The sequence below is a fragment of the Chiloscyllium punctatum genome, chromosome 46 (genome assembly GCF_047496795.1).
Source record: "Chiloscyllium punctatum isolate Juve2018m chromosome 46, sChiPun1.3, whole genome shotgun sequence".
Classification (NCBI taxonomy): Eukaryota; Metazoa; Chordata; class Chondrichthyes; order Orectolobiformes; family Hemiscylliidae; genus Chiloscyllium; species Chiloscyllium punctatum.
The window spans coordinates 59,619,756-59,637,219 of record NC_092784.1 but is presented as its reverse complement, the minus strand read 5'-3'; the positions used below and the strand labels follow the sequence as shown (position 1 = coordinate 59,637,219).

At 39.8% G+C, this 17,464-nt stretch overlaps 1 protein-coding gene across 1 annotated transcript in view; it reads left to right on the top strand.

Moving 5' to 3' along the window:
* Positions 1-17,464, top strand: part of LOC140468175 (voltage-dependent P/Q-type calcium channel subunit alpha-1A-like) — a 620,416-nt gene that overhangs the window by 444,856 nt on the left and 158,096 nt on the right. The window contains exons 26-27 of the mRNA XM_072564404.1: positions 696-755; positions 5,757-5,863. Coding sequence (XP_072420505.1) covers positions 696-755; positions 5,757-5,863 — 167 coding nt within the window. The remainder of the gene's footprint in view (positions 1-695; positions 756-5,756; positions 5,864-17,464) is intronic.

Genomic DNA, 17,464 nt, shown 5'->3' with positions numbered 1-17,464 from the left:
AGCGCTACCACAGTGCTGTTGGTAGGTTGCATAGCTTCAGTGGGCCAAAGGCCAAAAAACAGACTAAAATAGATCGGTGATTGATGATTGTAGTGGACATGATGGACCAAAGGACTTCTTTCTACTCTGTAGAACTATCTCAAGTCTGTTTAAAACACTTTCACCAGTAGTCAGCTGAAGATCTTATCAATTTTCATTATCAATCACATTGTAATGGCCTATCTCATGCAGCATCTTTTAGTTCATCCAGACAGTTTAGCTGGTGTCAAAGACTTGGCATGTAAAGAGCTTTGCTCTGTCACTTCATGATGTATATCTTCAGTAGACCAGCACGCTGTGTTACCAATTATCTTCATATCTTCAGTATCCTTTATGTAATTGAAAAACTTCCTGGAATGATTTGAGTTCATAAGGGTGAACTCTATGATGTGCATGGCACTCATGGACTCAGAATTACAACCTTATTGCTCATTCAAAGAACCAATGCAGGCACAATCAGCTGAATGGCAGGAAAGTAGACATAAGGTGACAATGTGATTGACCATGGTTTTGTTGAAAGGCAGAGCTGGCTCGAGGGGATGAATGATCTATTGCTTCTTCTATTTCTTATGATATTAATAATGATTGTCGTTCATCATCAATGAGTAAACTGAAATTTTGATTTCATTTACTATTTTCATTCCTTCTTTCCACAGGTTTTAAGATATTTTGACTATGTATTTACTGGAGTCTTTACTTTTGAAATGGTTATTAAGGTGAGTAGGAACTAACATGGAGAGTTGGGCAGTCCAAGGTTCTTTGCGGTTAACTGATCTTAGCTAGCTTGACAGTCAAAATGCAACAATTGGCTTCATTATCTGAATAAGAGTGGGTTAAAACTGCCAAGGATACCACCACCAATTCCTGATGAGAGATCTTTGAGGTTATAAAAGGCTCTCAGTAGCATAAGCATAAAGAGTATTTTCCACTCGTGTGTGAAATCCAAAGCTAAAGACCATCCGTGGAGACATTAGAAACACTATTTTCACAAGTGAGTGTCCGAGATCTGGAAGGCACAATCTGACGCTAGTGGAGGGATGTTCAAACAAGGCATTTAAGAGTGAACTAGATTATAATCTGAAATAGAAGAATGTGCAAAAGTACGGGAGACTGGCTCTTGGTAAAGTGCTCAATTGGAGAGCAAGAGCTACATGATGGGTGGCATTCTCTAATACTGGAACCATTCTGTATAAGATGGTTATTAATAAATCTGATGGGGAATTCAGGAGTAGTCAGATATGGAACCTGTTGCCATATGGTCTATTTGAGACAGATAGCATAGATGCATTTAAATTGAATCTAAGCAAGAGAGGGAGATGCAAATACAAGTACATGTTCCAAGAAAGTCTATGTCTATGCCATAAATTCAACATAATTTTTTTAGAGATTGAGTCTGCTAAGTGTACTAAAGCCAGAAGGATAGTATTGGGATTGCTTCAGATGTAACTTCTCTGATCAAATTGGCAGCAATCTATTTCACTTGACTAGTTATAGAAGTACAGACAGCACTTGGAAATGTACTAGGAATTTAGTTCTTCAAGAGGGATATGAAAACAAAACTTCAGGGGTAAAATACAGTCTTCAAAAACTGAATTGTAATTCCATTACATCTTAATATGTAATAATGAACTTGATGTAACTTTTCATTGTAATGTTCTGCTAAAGTTTTAAAAAAAGTTTTCTGTGACAGCTAGTAATCCAGAATCCCTGTGATGTGGGGAAGAAGTCCGTACACAGATAACAAGCAATATGTGGAGTGATTGATAGACAAGGAAGCAGAGATCTATCAAGAGATAAGAAATAAGCCAAATGTGCAGAAGGCAACAAACATTGGGGAAATGTTACCAAAGAGTGGAAAGGTTAGAGGTGGGAACAATGAGTAGAAGTTGAAGCTGTAAAATCATGGTTATAAAGAAGAGAAACAGAATTACTTGTGTTTATATAATTCTAAAATTAGGAGAGTTCTCCCACAGACTAGTCAAGCACTAGCTTAAGACAGCCATACTCATGGGTCAGACTTTACAAAAACTACAGTGGCCAACCCTGGGTAAACCTGACAGGGCAGACCAGTGGTATGCAATTGCCTTGGGACTACTCAATATTGATTTTAGATATGTGAGGTCTCGTGGCATTACGTCAAATATACATGAAGAAAACCTCCTGCTGATTGACACCTACTGCATCCCCAATGCTGATGCTGTCTGTAATGAACACCAACTAATGTGTGGGTATCAAATGGGAGCGATTTCAAACAGATCTAAAACTCAAAGCTAGGTATCCATAATGACCTATGGGCCATCAAGGGCAGCAAATTATAGCCAAAGCAATCTGTATTCTCACGGTTCATCATACCCACAACTGTACCATTACTGCCAGACCAGGAAATCAAACTTGGTTCAATGAAGGATGCAAAAAGGCAAGCCAGGAACAGCATTAACTTAAAACTGAAGCTACAGTACAGCCCAAATGTATGTCAAACAACTGCTGCAGCATACAAAAGAGTTAAGCAATCCATCAAATGCGATCTAAATCTGTAGTCCTTTCGCATACAGCCATTAATGATGCTGAACTATTAAATGACTAACAGAAAGAGGATCTTCTACAAATATCCCCATTCTCAGATGCTGCCAGACCTGCTGAGTTTCTCCAGCACTTTATGTGTTGATGTCAATGGAAATTAGGAATCAGAATCCACAGGTTGGATTTGTCCTCATCTCAAGAAGTTCGGTTTGGTTGTTGGAGGTCAATCATTTCAGTCCAAGATGATCCCTGCAGGCATTTTTACCATAGTGACCTAAACCCAACCATCTTCAGCTGTTCAGATTTTTCTTCCATCAGCATATTTATATCGTTGCCAATGATTGCAAGCTTTTCATTTGCAACTTCTCAGATACTGAAATGCAGTCTACATTCATGTACAACAAGACTTGGAAACCATCCAGCCTTGGGCTGATAATTGGCAAGTAATATTCTTACCACACAGATGTCAGACAATGACCACCTCTAACAAGACAGAGTCCAAACATTACCACTTGACACTGAAAGCACAAGCCAGAGTTGTAATGGGATTCTCTCCGCTTGTTTGGATGAGTGCAGCTCAAATAAAATTCAAGGCTCAATACTGTTGACCCTCTTGATTGGTACTCCATCCAGCACTTTCAGCATTCATTCCTTCCACCACCTACAGGGTGTACCATCTACAGATGCACTGTGAGGATTCACCAAAGCTCCTTCAGCACGACCTTCCAAATGCATGACCTCTTTTATCTAGAAGGTTATAGACAGCAAACACATGGGAATACCAACACCTGCAAGTTTCCCTCCAAGCCACACAGCTTCCTGATTTGGAACTATATTACCATTCTTTCACTGCTACTGTGCCAAAATCCTGAAACTCCCTTAGCAGTTACATGGATATTCCTACATCCCATCAACATATCACCCTTTATTTACACATGCATAGTACATGACACTGATCAGGTCTCAGAGTGAACGGAGTCTCTGACACTCCTGTTTCTTTCTCTTGTTCTTTTTTGTAGTGCTTATATTTTCCCCACCACCCATTTTGTGTGTCTGCAGGTGTAGGACACAGTGAAGAACAAGTGCATAAATCTTTATTTATATTCTACCACCAGGAAGAAAGGAGACACCCGAGTGGCCAGTGACAAGTAGTGCCCTTCTCAACAAAAGGCAATGCTGCGTGATTAAACAATCAGGGGGAGGGCAGGGATTAAATCAAAATAGAGCTGGAGGGGGAAACAAAACATTCTACTCCCACACTCTGTTTCAGTTTTTTCTCCTTTTTTCCTGTTTATTTCTTTTTTTATTACCCCCACACTACCATCTAGTTGCAGTAGTGCTTATATTTTCCCCAGCGCTCATGTTGTGTGTGTGTCAGGTGTGAGACACAGTGAAAGACACAAGGTCTACAAATCTTTATTCATTATCCACCAACAGGAAAAAATCACCCAAGTGGCCAGTGACAAGCAGTGCTGTTCTTAGAGGGCAAAGCTGCATGATCAAACAGTGAGGGGGAGGGAAGGGATTAAATCAAAATAGAGTTGGAGGGGGAAAAAAACACTCCACTCCTACATGCCTGTTTCTTTCTTTTTTTTCTTTTATTTTCAAAACCCACACACTACCACCTAACTGCAGTAGTGCTTTTTTTTCCCCCAGCACCCATGTTGTGTGTGTGTCACGTGTGAGACACAGTGAAAGACACAAGGTCTACAAATCTTTATTCAGTATCCACCAACAGGAAAAAAACACCCAAGTGGCCAGTGACAAGCAGTGCTGTTCTTAGAGGGCAAAGCTGCATGATCAAACAGTGAGGGGGAGGGAAGGGATTAAATCAAAACAGAGTTGGAGGGGGAGAAAAACACTCCACTCCCACAGTCCTGTTGCTATCTGTCAGCAAGGGTTCCCCGGTGGGACCAGATTAACAGCCCCAATCAGGAAAGTCATATTCTGTGTTGTACACCTGACTGACCTCGGTACCAGCAGTCCATTCTCTGTGTTGTTCACCTGACTGACCTTAGTACCGGCAATGCATTCGGTATCAGCAGTACATTCTCTGTGATGTCCACCTGACTGACCTCGGTACCAGCAGTATATTCTCTGTGTTGTTCACCTGACTGACCTCGGTACCAGCAGTATATTCTCAGTGTTGTTCACCTGACTGACCTCGGTACCAGCAGTATATTCTCTGTGTTGTTCACCTGACTGACCTCGGTACCAGCAGTACATTCTCTGTGTTGTCCATCTGACTGACCTCGGTACCAGCAGTATATTCTCTGTGTTGTTCACCTGACTGACCTCGGTACCAGCAGTACATTCTCTGTGTTGTCCATCTGACTGACCTCGGTACCAGCAGTAAATTCTCTGTGTTGTCCACCTGACTGACATCAATACCAGCAGTACATTCTCTGGGGTAATTAAGTGCTGACCTGGCCAGCAATGCCACCTCCCATGAATGAATAAGAAAATGCCCAAAGACGGTCTTCCTAAGAGTTCAATGCAGCCATATCCACACAAAGAGCTAAATGTTATCAACAGCTTCCCAAAATTTATTATTTGTGTCCTTGAACAGAATGAAGCAGGCGGTGATTTAATCTTACTTCTATCTAACTGGCTGTTTTTCATTGTTCAAATTGCAACAAGTCAAATATTTGACACACAAGCCAATATTGATTCAGTCAGGAAATGTAAATAACTGATCCCTTCCCCACCAAACAGGAAACAAATTACTTAAACAATATATTAGTAAATCAATTGAATTTAAACAACAAAATCATACTTTTATTGACCACTTTCTGATGCTAGACTGCTCTCTAACTGGTTTAATAAATTAGATTTTAGAATCCTATTTACCTGTTATGAAGATGTGTCATAGACTACGTCAAAACAAACTGGCTATTGTGTTTAAAGGAATCTGGATAGCAGGACATAAATATAAAATTAAATGTTAAGAGATTTCTTCGAAACGTGAGGTCACAGGGAATTGGAGTTTATTATCATTATTAGTAATTAGCCTCAGTGATTTCAAAATAAGATGGTTTGTTGTCACTCACTGTCACAGCATAAATCTGGAGAATAAGTCATGTAATGAGGGGCAATAATCATGTCTCAGCACCTTTGAGAGTGAAGTAATGAAGTAATGCAAGGAAAAGCATGAATCTGCTGGAATTTATTTATTTATTCTGTTTTTCTGTTTACAGATGATTGACCTTGGCTTGGTCCTGCATCAAGGAGCATATTTCAGGGACCTATGGAATATTCTGGATTTCATTGTAGTCAGTGGTGCACTAGTGGCATTTGCCTTCACGTAAGTTTCTTCCTGATCTCATGTACCTGCATGGAAGGTCCTGCTGCCTAGGATCTTTGTACGCAGCCTGTTCATTCTTTTCTCAGTTTTTCAATGAGAGACATGGTACGTACACTCTGCTCGTATCTCTATGCTTGCAGAGAGAGGATGTGGAATGCATGTTGTCTTTACTTAGCAAGTGTTCTCAAATTTTAAGTTTTCATAAGTGTTCAGAATCATTGGGGTGCGGTTTTGGAACAGGTGTGAGGGACAATGTAGCTCTGACTATAGCTAAGAAAATTAGCACAATGCAAACAAATACTGTTAAACACATTAATGGATAAAAGTGTGTCAAATTCCCTTAATTTGGCAGGAGTGTTAACTCATTAACAGAAAGATTAATACTTTCATTAAAATATTAAGCAGAAGATTGTTGCATAAATACACTGAACTTTCTTTTGTCAAAGTATGGGCGGCACGGTGGCACAGTGGTTAGCACTGCTGCCTCGCAGCGCCGGAGACCCGGGTTCAATTCCCACCTCAGGCGACTGACTGTGTGGAGTTTGCACGTTCTCCCCGTGTCTGCGTGGGTTTCCTCCGGGTGCTCCGGTTTCCTCCCACAGTCCAAAGATGTGCAGGTCAGGTGAATTGGCCATGCTAAATTGTCCGTAGTGTTAGGTAAGGGGTAGATGTAGATGTAGGGGTATGGGTGGGTTACGCTTCGGCGGGGCGGTGTGGACTTGTTGGGCCGAAGGGCCTGTTTCCACACTGTAAGTAATCTAATCTAATCTAAGTAATCTAATCTAATCTAATCTAATTTCTGTTCTAAACCTGATATCTCAGTCTGCAGGTGCACTCATCTATTCAGACCAAGAAAGTCCCTAGCTTCTAACACCAATCTATGTTAAATTGATTGAACTTGTTAAGGGTGGTGGTACAGATACTATTGTTTACTTTAACATTTCTTGATTAGGGAGGGCTGTGTCTCAGTTCATAATGATTGTTCAAGTAACCTATGGTGGAAGTATGTGTTTGGCTGCTAGGCTCAGCTGTTTTGACCAGTTGCAGCTATCCTGCTGTCAGTCACTGTCCAGGCTAAGGAGAAAAACTAAGCACTTGTGAGAGATATCAAAAGCTATCTATTGCTCACAAACTATAACCCACTCCGTGACAGTACCTTGGGTGGGGGTCATATAAAATTGAAAGGGAAACAAAACACAACAGTGAATAATTGAATCAAACATGTTTAGGGATGGAGTAGGAGTATCAAAAGGTTCATTTAAGTCTTGAGACAAGAAGTTAAACCATTATTATCTTATCTTGACTTGAACAATACATATGGCTTAGTATATTTAACGTTCTGGATACCCCTTCTCTTGTTTTCTTCTTATTCCCAATGTGCATGTTGAAGAGGCAGATTGCAAAAAGTACATACACTTGTGAAAACATTGAAAATTGTGAAAATCGCTAAGTAGTAAATACAATTTAAAAGTTGTTTCTGAAATATTTTCTGAGAAGATCAACTGCAACAAGTATTTCAATATTGTTTGGAGCTATATGGGATCTGTCCATTTGAACCAATGAAGAAGCATTCTTTCAAAATATATGTTTCAAATTTCTCTAAATATCCCCTTTAGTGCAGTCAGCTTTTCTATCATCCTTTGTTAATTCCATGCTCAATTTTCCAATTTTTGAATAATTTAACACTCTTTCCATACTTTTTGTTCCAATTATTCCCTACCTATCACAGCTATTAACCATTTCTCACCTCGAGCAACAGAAACAAATACTCAAGCATATCGTTCTGTGATGCTCCCGTTCTGACTGATTATGGATACAAGGAATTTGGCAAACATATGAGTTGTATGCACGACTGGCTGTCTATAACTCAATACCTATGTTATACTGGTACCTTCAGTTAGTTTTTGACTACATTAGTTAAAGGACTTAGAGAACATAGATTGTTGGGAAATATAGTCTTGGTGTAATGGCACAACGAATGTAATGTGAGAAATGTGAGATTATGCACTTTGTCAGGAAGAACAGAAGAGCTGAATATTGCTTAAATAGAAAAGTTTGCAGAAAACTTCAGAACAGAGAGATTTGGAGTCCTAATTCATGCATCACAAAAAGCTAGCATTCAAGTTCATTGGGTAATAAATGAAATGTTGGCCTTTATTTCAAAAGGAATGCAGTAAAGAGGCTTTGCTAAAACTATCTACTGGATTAGTGGTGCTGGAAGAGCACAGCAGTTCAGGCAGCATCCAACGAGCAGCAAAATTGACACTTCGGGCAAAAGCCCTTTATCAGGAACAAAGGCAGTGAGCCTGAAGCATGGAGAGACCTCTAGTTTGTCTCTCCACACTTCAGGCTCACTGCCTTTGTTCCTGATGAGGGGCTTTTGCCCGAAGCGTCGATTTTGCTGCTCATTGGATGCTGCCTGAACTGCTGTGCTCTTCCAGCACCACTAATCCAGTATTTGGTTTTCAGCATCTGCAGTCATTGTTTTTACTATGCTAAAACTATGCAAGCCACAAGTTAGACCACATCTGGAATATGTGAACATGTTTAGCGCACTTACCTAGGGAGAGATATACTGTCCAGTCCAGATTAAGTTCCCTAGGCAGATACTAGGTATTGCGGGATTGTCTTATGAAGAGACATTGAGAAACTTGGGCTTGTACTCATTGGAATTTAGAAGAGTAAAAAGTGATTTCATTGAACCACACAAGATTCTTAGGAGACTTCATAGGGTAGATATGGAGAGGTTGTTTCCCATTGTGGGAGAATCTAAGGCCAAAGGGCATCGTCTTAGAATAAGAGGTCACATTTTTAAGACAGAGATGAGAGGAAATCTCTTCTTTCAGAGGGTAGTGAATCCCTGTCAAGGCTGGGTCATTAAATGTTCTCAGGACCGCCATAGAGGCAGGAAAGTGGAGTTAAGGATTATCAGATCAATCATGATCTTGTTGAATAGCAGAGCAGTGTTGATGGGCTGATTGGCCTACTTTTGCTCCTACATCTTATTGTGGTTAAGTCAGTGGAAAACAAATCTATGATGGTACTGTGAAGCTTATTTTTGTGCTAGCCAAAGCTTGTGGAGTGCTGTATGTATCTCCTGTTTTTTATACTTCAAAAGGAATGTGCAGACATGGGAGGAAATAAGAAGTAAAGGAGTTATTTTCATTATAAAGAGGATGAAGTTTGAGGAAAATCTAGAACAGTTTTGCTCTATAATTCAGAGAAAATATAGATTAAAAGGCATTCCCTCTCTGTGTGTGTATGAAATATTAAGTTATGTAGGTGAGATGAACACTGATTATGTTAAGTCAATATTTAAAGGATAAATATTCAAGTTAGTGAAAACAAATTTATAACCATTCTTTGAAAATATATCTTTAGTGAAGGGTAATGAATATTTGAAATAATCTGAGTGAGAAGGCAGTAGTACCAGAGGCATTGGGGACATTCTAGTTATAGTTAAATATGAGACTGGGTGAATTAGATTGTTATACCCTTTTGACCGAATGTCCTTTTCACATCATGAATCTTATACTGTAATTAGCTTATTTTTGCTGGCATAATAAATGTGTATTTCATCATAATCGAGTAGAGTGCAACTGCTGAAGGAGGGATCAAAGGATTCCTAATAAATGCATGTCTTTTTTGACACCTTAAGCGTAAGTGAAATGATGTGGTTTCAGATTCAGAATTTCAAATCAGGTAATTGTTTCTTTATAGTTTTCTTTCCCTCTCATAAATGATCCAGATTGAACCAGTTGGATGTCTGAGTAACACTTGGCATTTGTATTATTAGTGGAAGAGAACAATGATATTGCATTGCACAGAAGGTGGGTGAGATTATCTCACTAGCATTAGCATCCAAAGGAAGTCCAAGAAAGCAAAAACATGATACAGCCTGTTTTCCTAAAATTGTACATCTGAATCTATTGGACAGAAGTTGCAGTCAGTGATGGATTGCTTACTAATGAGGTCATCATCTTTTTTTATGTCAATGCATTCTCCCTCATTAATGTCTAATGTGAGTGATGTCACGAGACCTATTCCTGTGCCAATGCATGTTAAGTCATATACATGCTTCATGGAAGTTGTACCATTTTGCATTATGTTACCTGTCTGTAATGCTGCGCATTATAATGTATAACTGGATGATTATACTGAACCATCAAAGCAATTTCAAAATTGTCTTCTGCACCAATGTTTCAAAGAGGAAAATAAACTTTGACTCCTGCCTTTTATAAATGTAATACAATCAGCACGTGAGAAACAAAGGATAATTTAACAGCTTGGTTTGGATTAATCATCTGATCTGGCAAAATCAGAAACTCTTTTAACAGATTAACAAAGATGTCGTACCTCTGAAAAAGGGAAAAGAAAAAACTTTTGGGGTTGGTGGAAAATGGGATTCTCCAGTTGGAATGTGCCACTTCTAATCTAGAGGTCAATCTGAAGTATTAATTGGCTTGTGTTCCTTCCTCAGCGTACTTCTAGTGTTGTGGTTCTGTTCGCCGAGCTGGGAATTTGCGTTGTAGGTGTTTCGTCCCCTGTCTAGGTGACATCCTCAGTGCTTGGGAGCCTCCTGTGAAGCACTTCTGTGATGTTTCCTCCGGCATTTATAGTGATTTGTATCTGCTGCTTCCGGTTGTCAGTTCCAGCTGTCCGCTGCAGTGGCCGGTATATTGGGTCCAGGTCAATGTGCTTATTGATTGAATCTGTGGATGAGTGCCATGCCTCTAGGATTCCCTGGCTGTTCTCTGTTTGGCTTGTCCTATGATAGTGGCATTGTCCAAAATGGCCAAACTAACACACAACAGAGAGGACACCATAACACACACCTGGGTTAGAAACCTCTCCCACAGACAGCTCACAGACACGGAAAGAACAAAACTGGCCAAGAGACTCAACTACAACCACAGGGGCGCCAAGACAGCAGACTTCCTAGCAGCACTAGAATGCACACTCAGAAACAATGGACTGACAGAAGAGACACAACAAACAGTGAAACAAAGTATCGTACCCCTGATAACAAGGAAAAGACAAACACATAACCTCAACACCAAGGAGAGGGAAGCACTAAAAGCACTAAGAAAGGATAAGAACATAATCATACTACCAGCAGACAAAGGCAGAATGACGGTCATCCTGGACAAAGCAGAGTACATCCAAAAAGCGCAACAACTACTTGCAGATACCAACACCTACCAAAAGAAGGAGTTTGACCCCACCCCACAGCTCACGAATAGGAGAAACAACATACTGAGGATCCTACAAAAAAACGGACAGATAACCAGGTTTGACCGACAGAGAATGAAACCTGAAAGCAACAACATCCCCAGATACTATGGACTACCTAAAGTGCACAAACCAGACATCCCACTCAGACCCATAGTGTCACTACCAGGGACACCATCACACAAACTGGCTAAAGAACTACAGCAGAAACTGAAACACCTGATCAACGGATCCAGACACTCTATACAATCAACACAGGAATTCTTGGACATCATCAGAAATATACACATAGACAAGGAAGAAACCATGGTCTCATTCGATGTAACGGCACTGTTCACCTCTATCGACAAAACCCTAGCCAGAGAAACAATAGCCAACCTGCTGGACATACAGAACAGACATCAAGACGGGGAACCTATCAACAAAGACGGCATACTCAAACTACTGAACCTGTGTCTCACAACACACTTCACATTCAACAACCAAATATATGAACAAATCAACGGCACACCCATGGGCTCACCCATCTCTGGACTCATAGCAGAAGCGGTAATGCAAAGGTTAGAACAAACAGTCTTACCGCAAATTCAACCCAAATTCTGGGTCAGATATGTGGATGACACCTTTGTAATCATTAAAAACACAGAAATAGAGAACACATACCGGATCATCAACGCCACACTCACAGGAATCCGATTCACTAGAGAAGAAGAAAAGGACAACCAACTCCCATTCCTAGACGTGATGGTACAGAGAACACCGAACGGAGAATTCACCACAAAGGTATACAGGAAAGCCACACACACAGACCAAGTCCTAAACTATGAAAGCAACCATCCCAACACACACAAAAGAAGTTGCATCAAGACACTGTTCAAAAGGGCCACAACACACTGCAGTACATCAGAACTGCAAAAAGAGGAAAAAGAACACCTATACAATGTATTCGCCAAAAACGGATACCCGCACAATTTCATCAACAGATGCCTAAGGGAAAGACAACAGAATGAGGACATGCCACAACCCAAAGGACTAGCCACACCACCATACATCAAAAACATTTCTGAACTGACAGCCAGACTACTGCGACCAGTAGGACTCTTAACAACACACAAACCGACAGCGACTCTCAAGACAACAACTCACCAGGACGAACGAACCGATACCCAGCATGAGCAAAACCAATGTAGTGTACAAAATCCCATGCAAGGACTGCACAGAGCACTACATAGCTCAAACAGGAAGACAGCTAACGATCCGCATCCATGAACACCAACTAGCCACGAAACGACATGACCAGCTATCCTTAGTAGCCACACACTCAAATGACAAGCAACATGAGTTCGATTGGGACAACACCACTATCATAGGACAAGCCAAACAGAGAACAGCCAGAGAATTCCTAGAAACATGGCACTCATCCACAGATTCAATCAATAAGCACATCGACCTGGACCCAATATACCAGCCACTAAAGTGGACAGCTGGAACTGACAACCGGAAGCGGCAGATACAAATCACTATAAATGCCGGAGGAAACATCACAGAAGCGCTTCACAGGAGGCTCCCAAGCGCTGAGGATGTCACCTAGACAGAGGATGAAACATCTGCAACACAAATTCCCAGCTCGGCGAGCAGAACCACAATAATGAGCACCCGAGCTACAAATCGTCTCCCAAATTTTGAACTTCTAGTGTTTGTACTTTTATTTCCTATTTTCAATGTTTGTGATTCCATATTACTTCGCTTTCCTTAGTTTTTACTTGGGCTGGATGACTGAGAATTTAAAACCGGGTTTTGAAGTCGTGTGGTTGTCCTGTTCTAACTGCTGTGACTAGTATTGTTCCTCCACAGTTTTAGTCTCAAGACTTTGTTCACAAGTCTTTGCATGAAATGTTTAGAATAATCAGCATTTTGACATGGGCAGAAGTACTTTATGTGAATTCGTCATAAGTTCATCTGAAAAATAGGAGGTAGTTATGAATATTTAACTGGAAATGACTTGGTAACTCTTCATGAATCAATTTACAATGATTGAGTAATTCTGACCCCGTAATCTGTTGGGTATATGCTAAGGGATGTAAGATTGTAAAAATAAAGTATCAGAAAGTGATTGAGAGTTTTCATTTATACAAGTGACAGCCTGTGATTTTCCCTCCATTAAATAGATTGCAAAATCACTGACTGTCAAGCAGAGAAACAGACATTCCTGACTAAAATTGCTTATTAGATTTGTGATGATATCACAGTCTTTGATACCTCAGTGTGAAAGGTATAACCTCCCAGTGGAAAGTGACCCTTTATCAGTATTTCATTGACCATTGAAAAATTGAGTAAAATAAATGATGAGCCAATAAAATAATGTCAAGCCAATAGTCTACAATTTGAGGTTTATACAAAATGAGATAGTATAAAAAGAGCCCATTCAATCCATAATTTCTGTGCCAGTTCTTTGAAAGACTGTCTAATTAATTCCATTGCCCATTGTTTCGCCATAGCAAATTTCTCCCATTCAAGTGCAGTTTGCCTTTGAAAGTTACTACTAATGCTTGCACATTATAAATGTTTGCGTAAGATCCAAACTCTGTAATTTGGTTTGACTGCAACTCATTGCCAGATATCCCTAATGGTATAAAAACTACCTGAACCTCTCAATTAGTTTTAGTCTATAGTGCGCCGAGTAAGTAAATCATGCAAACCCTTAATTAGATTCTTGACTATTTTTCATTTCAATATTTGTACGTATCTGAATTCTTGATTAGATTTGAGACAATTAGCTAACCTGGAATATTTGTTAAATATTTCAATCAGATCTTATTGCAGAGTGGTGAAACTGGAATTTAGCTTCCAAATGTTAGAAATCCCTTAAAGGGAAGATCAAGTGTTGATCCTCTTGTTTCAACACCTCAATTATTTTTTTGCTGAACCCAGAAGAAAGATCAAGGCCCACTGTGCAGGACATCACCAAATTGAAGAGGATAAGATTTAGGCAAGCTTAATCAAAGAATTATGTGGCATCAAGTTTGGGTTTTAATAACATATTAATTGTATTTTCTGTTCAAACATGACAGCTGAGTGGGACAGAAAGTCATCAACCCCATGGTAAATTTTGAGATCTCAGTTGATCTATTGAAATGGTCCAGAGCATAAGCCATTCAATTGTAATGGTTCTTTTGCTTGAGGGAAAGCAAGTCAGCATCAGACAATCCATCTGTAGGTTGGAAAAGAACAGAACTAGGATTCTGAGAATGTGTTGTCTAGCCATTCTCTCATTTATGAATAATTTAGGCTGTGGTCAGATTAGGTAAAGAAAACTGAAGAACTAAGATAAAAATGGGAAAGTATTAACTAATGAAATGATGTACATGAATGTAAATGTTCATTCCAAGTAATGGTTATTCAGACAAATTTAAACTAGAAATATGAATGTTTTAAACTTTTTTGGACAATTAGAACTTAAGAAAATTACAAACATTATGAATTTTATGGTCCCTGTTACTTTACATCAGAGGTGACTTGTTGCACGCTGATATAGTAGGGTTTCTATACCTAAGTTCCTGTCTGGGACAAGTTATTTGCTGTTGCTGAAATACACATGGGAACATCCATTTTCACTGTTGTTGAGACTTTTTGATGCACAATGACAGCTCTTGTATGACAAAAACAGTAAGTAGGTAGAATCCATGTGATTCATTGGCACATACCAAATCACTTGTCCTGATCATGTTCAAAAACTAGAATGGAATCACCTTCCCTCCCTGTTGCTATGGAAGAAGGTGATCCCATGATGCACGTTCATTGGATAATTGAGATAGATCCCTTTTGAATATTTTGTCAATCAATGGCTAAGAAAATAGCACATAAGGTCTGCCTGTCAAAGGATATAATTGCATGTTGCATGTTGATGCACGTCACATTGGGTCCCGCTGCTTGAAGCTATTTTGGTGAGATTTCAAAACAGTGTCACCAAAATGTGACGTTTTTGTCTTATGTTACATCCATGACAAAAGATCCAAAAATATATTAAATTGCCACTAAACGTGTCTATGGTTTATCTGAGGTCATTAAGTGATGAAATGGAGATACCAAAAATAGTAATATATCAATTCTTAAAAACACTATTTGTGGACAAGCATGCAGAGTGGAACATTTGGACTCATCCAGTGTTCAAACCTTCATTACTGAAATGTTTTAATTGTCATTTCTTGTCTTTTTTTTTCAAATTTTCTCCCCTTCTCAGCTGAAGCTGCTGACTGTTGCTTGGGTATCTCACCCAAATCACTGGTCTTCATTTGTGAACTTGGACTGTGGGGTCAGCACGGTCACAGAGTGACTAGAAACATGAATCCAACTTCTTATTTTTCTTTGTTTTCACTATCTTAAGGACACTAAGCACACTTATTGGCAGCATAGCTGAGTTCAGTTACCTCAGCACAGAGCAATAATATCTTCTTGTTCTGTGACACTCCATATCGAAAATGTGGTGCATCTAACCGTGGAACCATTGGAGGGCCTTTCTCTTGATTTTTTTTTGCATTTCTCCTCCCTTGTCTGCCTTCTATATCCTCAAGACAGTGAGGATCACCAGTGATCAAGGCCTGTGTTGGGCAAAGAAGCGTCTTTTAAAAGGGGGGGGGGGTTCTTTAATACTCAGACAACTGAGAAGCTAACAATATCAATTAGAGATCCGTGTGAATCTCCCCAGCATCTCATCTGAATGACAATGTAAGGACTTCTTACATACAGGTAAGAATAACAGTTGAGAACAGTTGGGGGCAGCAATTGAGATCGACCTCAAATAGAATACAAATTTAAGTGGAAATTGGAACGTGCTATAAAGTTTCAATTCTGAATGAAAATTTATTCAGGTTTATTTTCTATCTGTATAATTCTCTAAGTGATGATTATTTTGAGCTTCAGATGTCAGCTTTGTGTGAATACAGCTACACATTGCCGAAAACTGTGCAGAGAAAACCCAAAACATTTCCGAATTTCCATATCATTCTCAAGCCTAAGGAAAGGAAAACAGATGAGAACTGCAAGCACCTTAACTTTACACTGAATTCAGTTAAATCTTAATTAATACAAATTCACAATGCACAATCCACGAGTTGTGGATTTGTACTAATTAAGATTTAAATTCACAATTACACTACCTGTAATTAAGTACCAACTGGGTATTCTTACTTAGACATATGCTGATAATGATTGTGAAAAATATCAGATTGTGACTCGGAATAACATTTTCCCAAATTTCCCCTCAAGCTTTAGGTGACAACTTCAGAATTTCAGTCATTGTGTGATAACGACCTTATTTTCATATTTGTATCTTGTTAAAACCCAAGATTCCCACATTGTATGTCAGTTCCGATTCTCCTCGCTTCCTCCAAGAAACTAGACACGCAAATTCCTGACAAGTAAATCAGAGGAGGTACCTGGCAGCTGCAGCTCGATTAATGCTTGCTACCTCAGATGACCCTTCATGGTCTATGGACCATTATTGTTCAACCACACAAGTTGGCATCAGCCAATCACTAGCATCACAACAACATCATGGTTTTTCTCAACAAACTTAAACATGATATCTGCCCTTCAATGCTTTTCTTGGGGCAATTGTGACATTCATGCTTCTGCTTCATTGCTTTACGTGCAAACAAAGATATCCATCACATAAACCTACACAATCATACCTTTGTGCTGAGGAGCTTGATCCATCACCAATGGATACACCTCTCACTGTTCACCATGTGAGATTCTTGTCGCGTTATTCAAAACACGAATGCAAAATCTGAGGTTTCTCAATGTCAAGAGTTCTAATGCCTTCTGATATTTCCATATTTTCCCAACTGACTCACCATTGCCCACATGATCAAGGGACTAGGAAATTTCTGCCCACAAGTTCAGAAAAAAATTGGTAACTCTATAGCATCCCAAAAGTAATGTTAGGGTGCAATGATTGTGGGGATCCTTGCTAAAATTGAATTGGAAGTTATCACAAAGAGGCAAGTATTCCTTAACTAGACAGGCAGGAGGCTGGAAGAACTCAGCAAGCCAGGCAGCATCAGGAGGTGGAGAAGTCGACCTTTTGGGTATAACCCTTCTTCAGGACTGGAGGTGAGCGTAGGGGGAGCTGCAGATAAAGGGGTATTGGGGGCAGGGTGGTGAAGTGGGGATAGGTGAAGACAGACAGAGGGTATGACCTGGCTGGTCAATGGGAGGAATGAATCCGGTTGGTGACAGGGAGCATTGGAAAGGGAGGAGAAGAGGCTGGGAAGGGAGTCAGGTAATGGGGAGGGAGATTATTTGAAATTGAAGAACTCAATGTTGAGTCCTCCGGGCTGTAGGGGTGCCCAGGTAGAAGATAAGGTG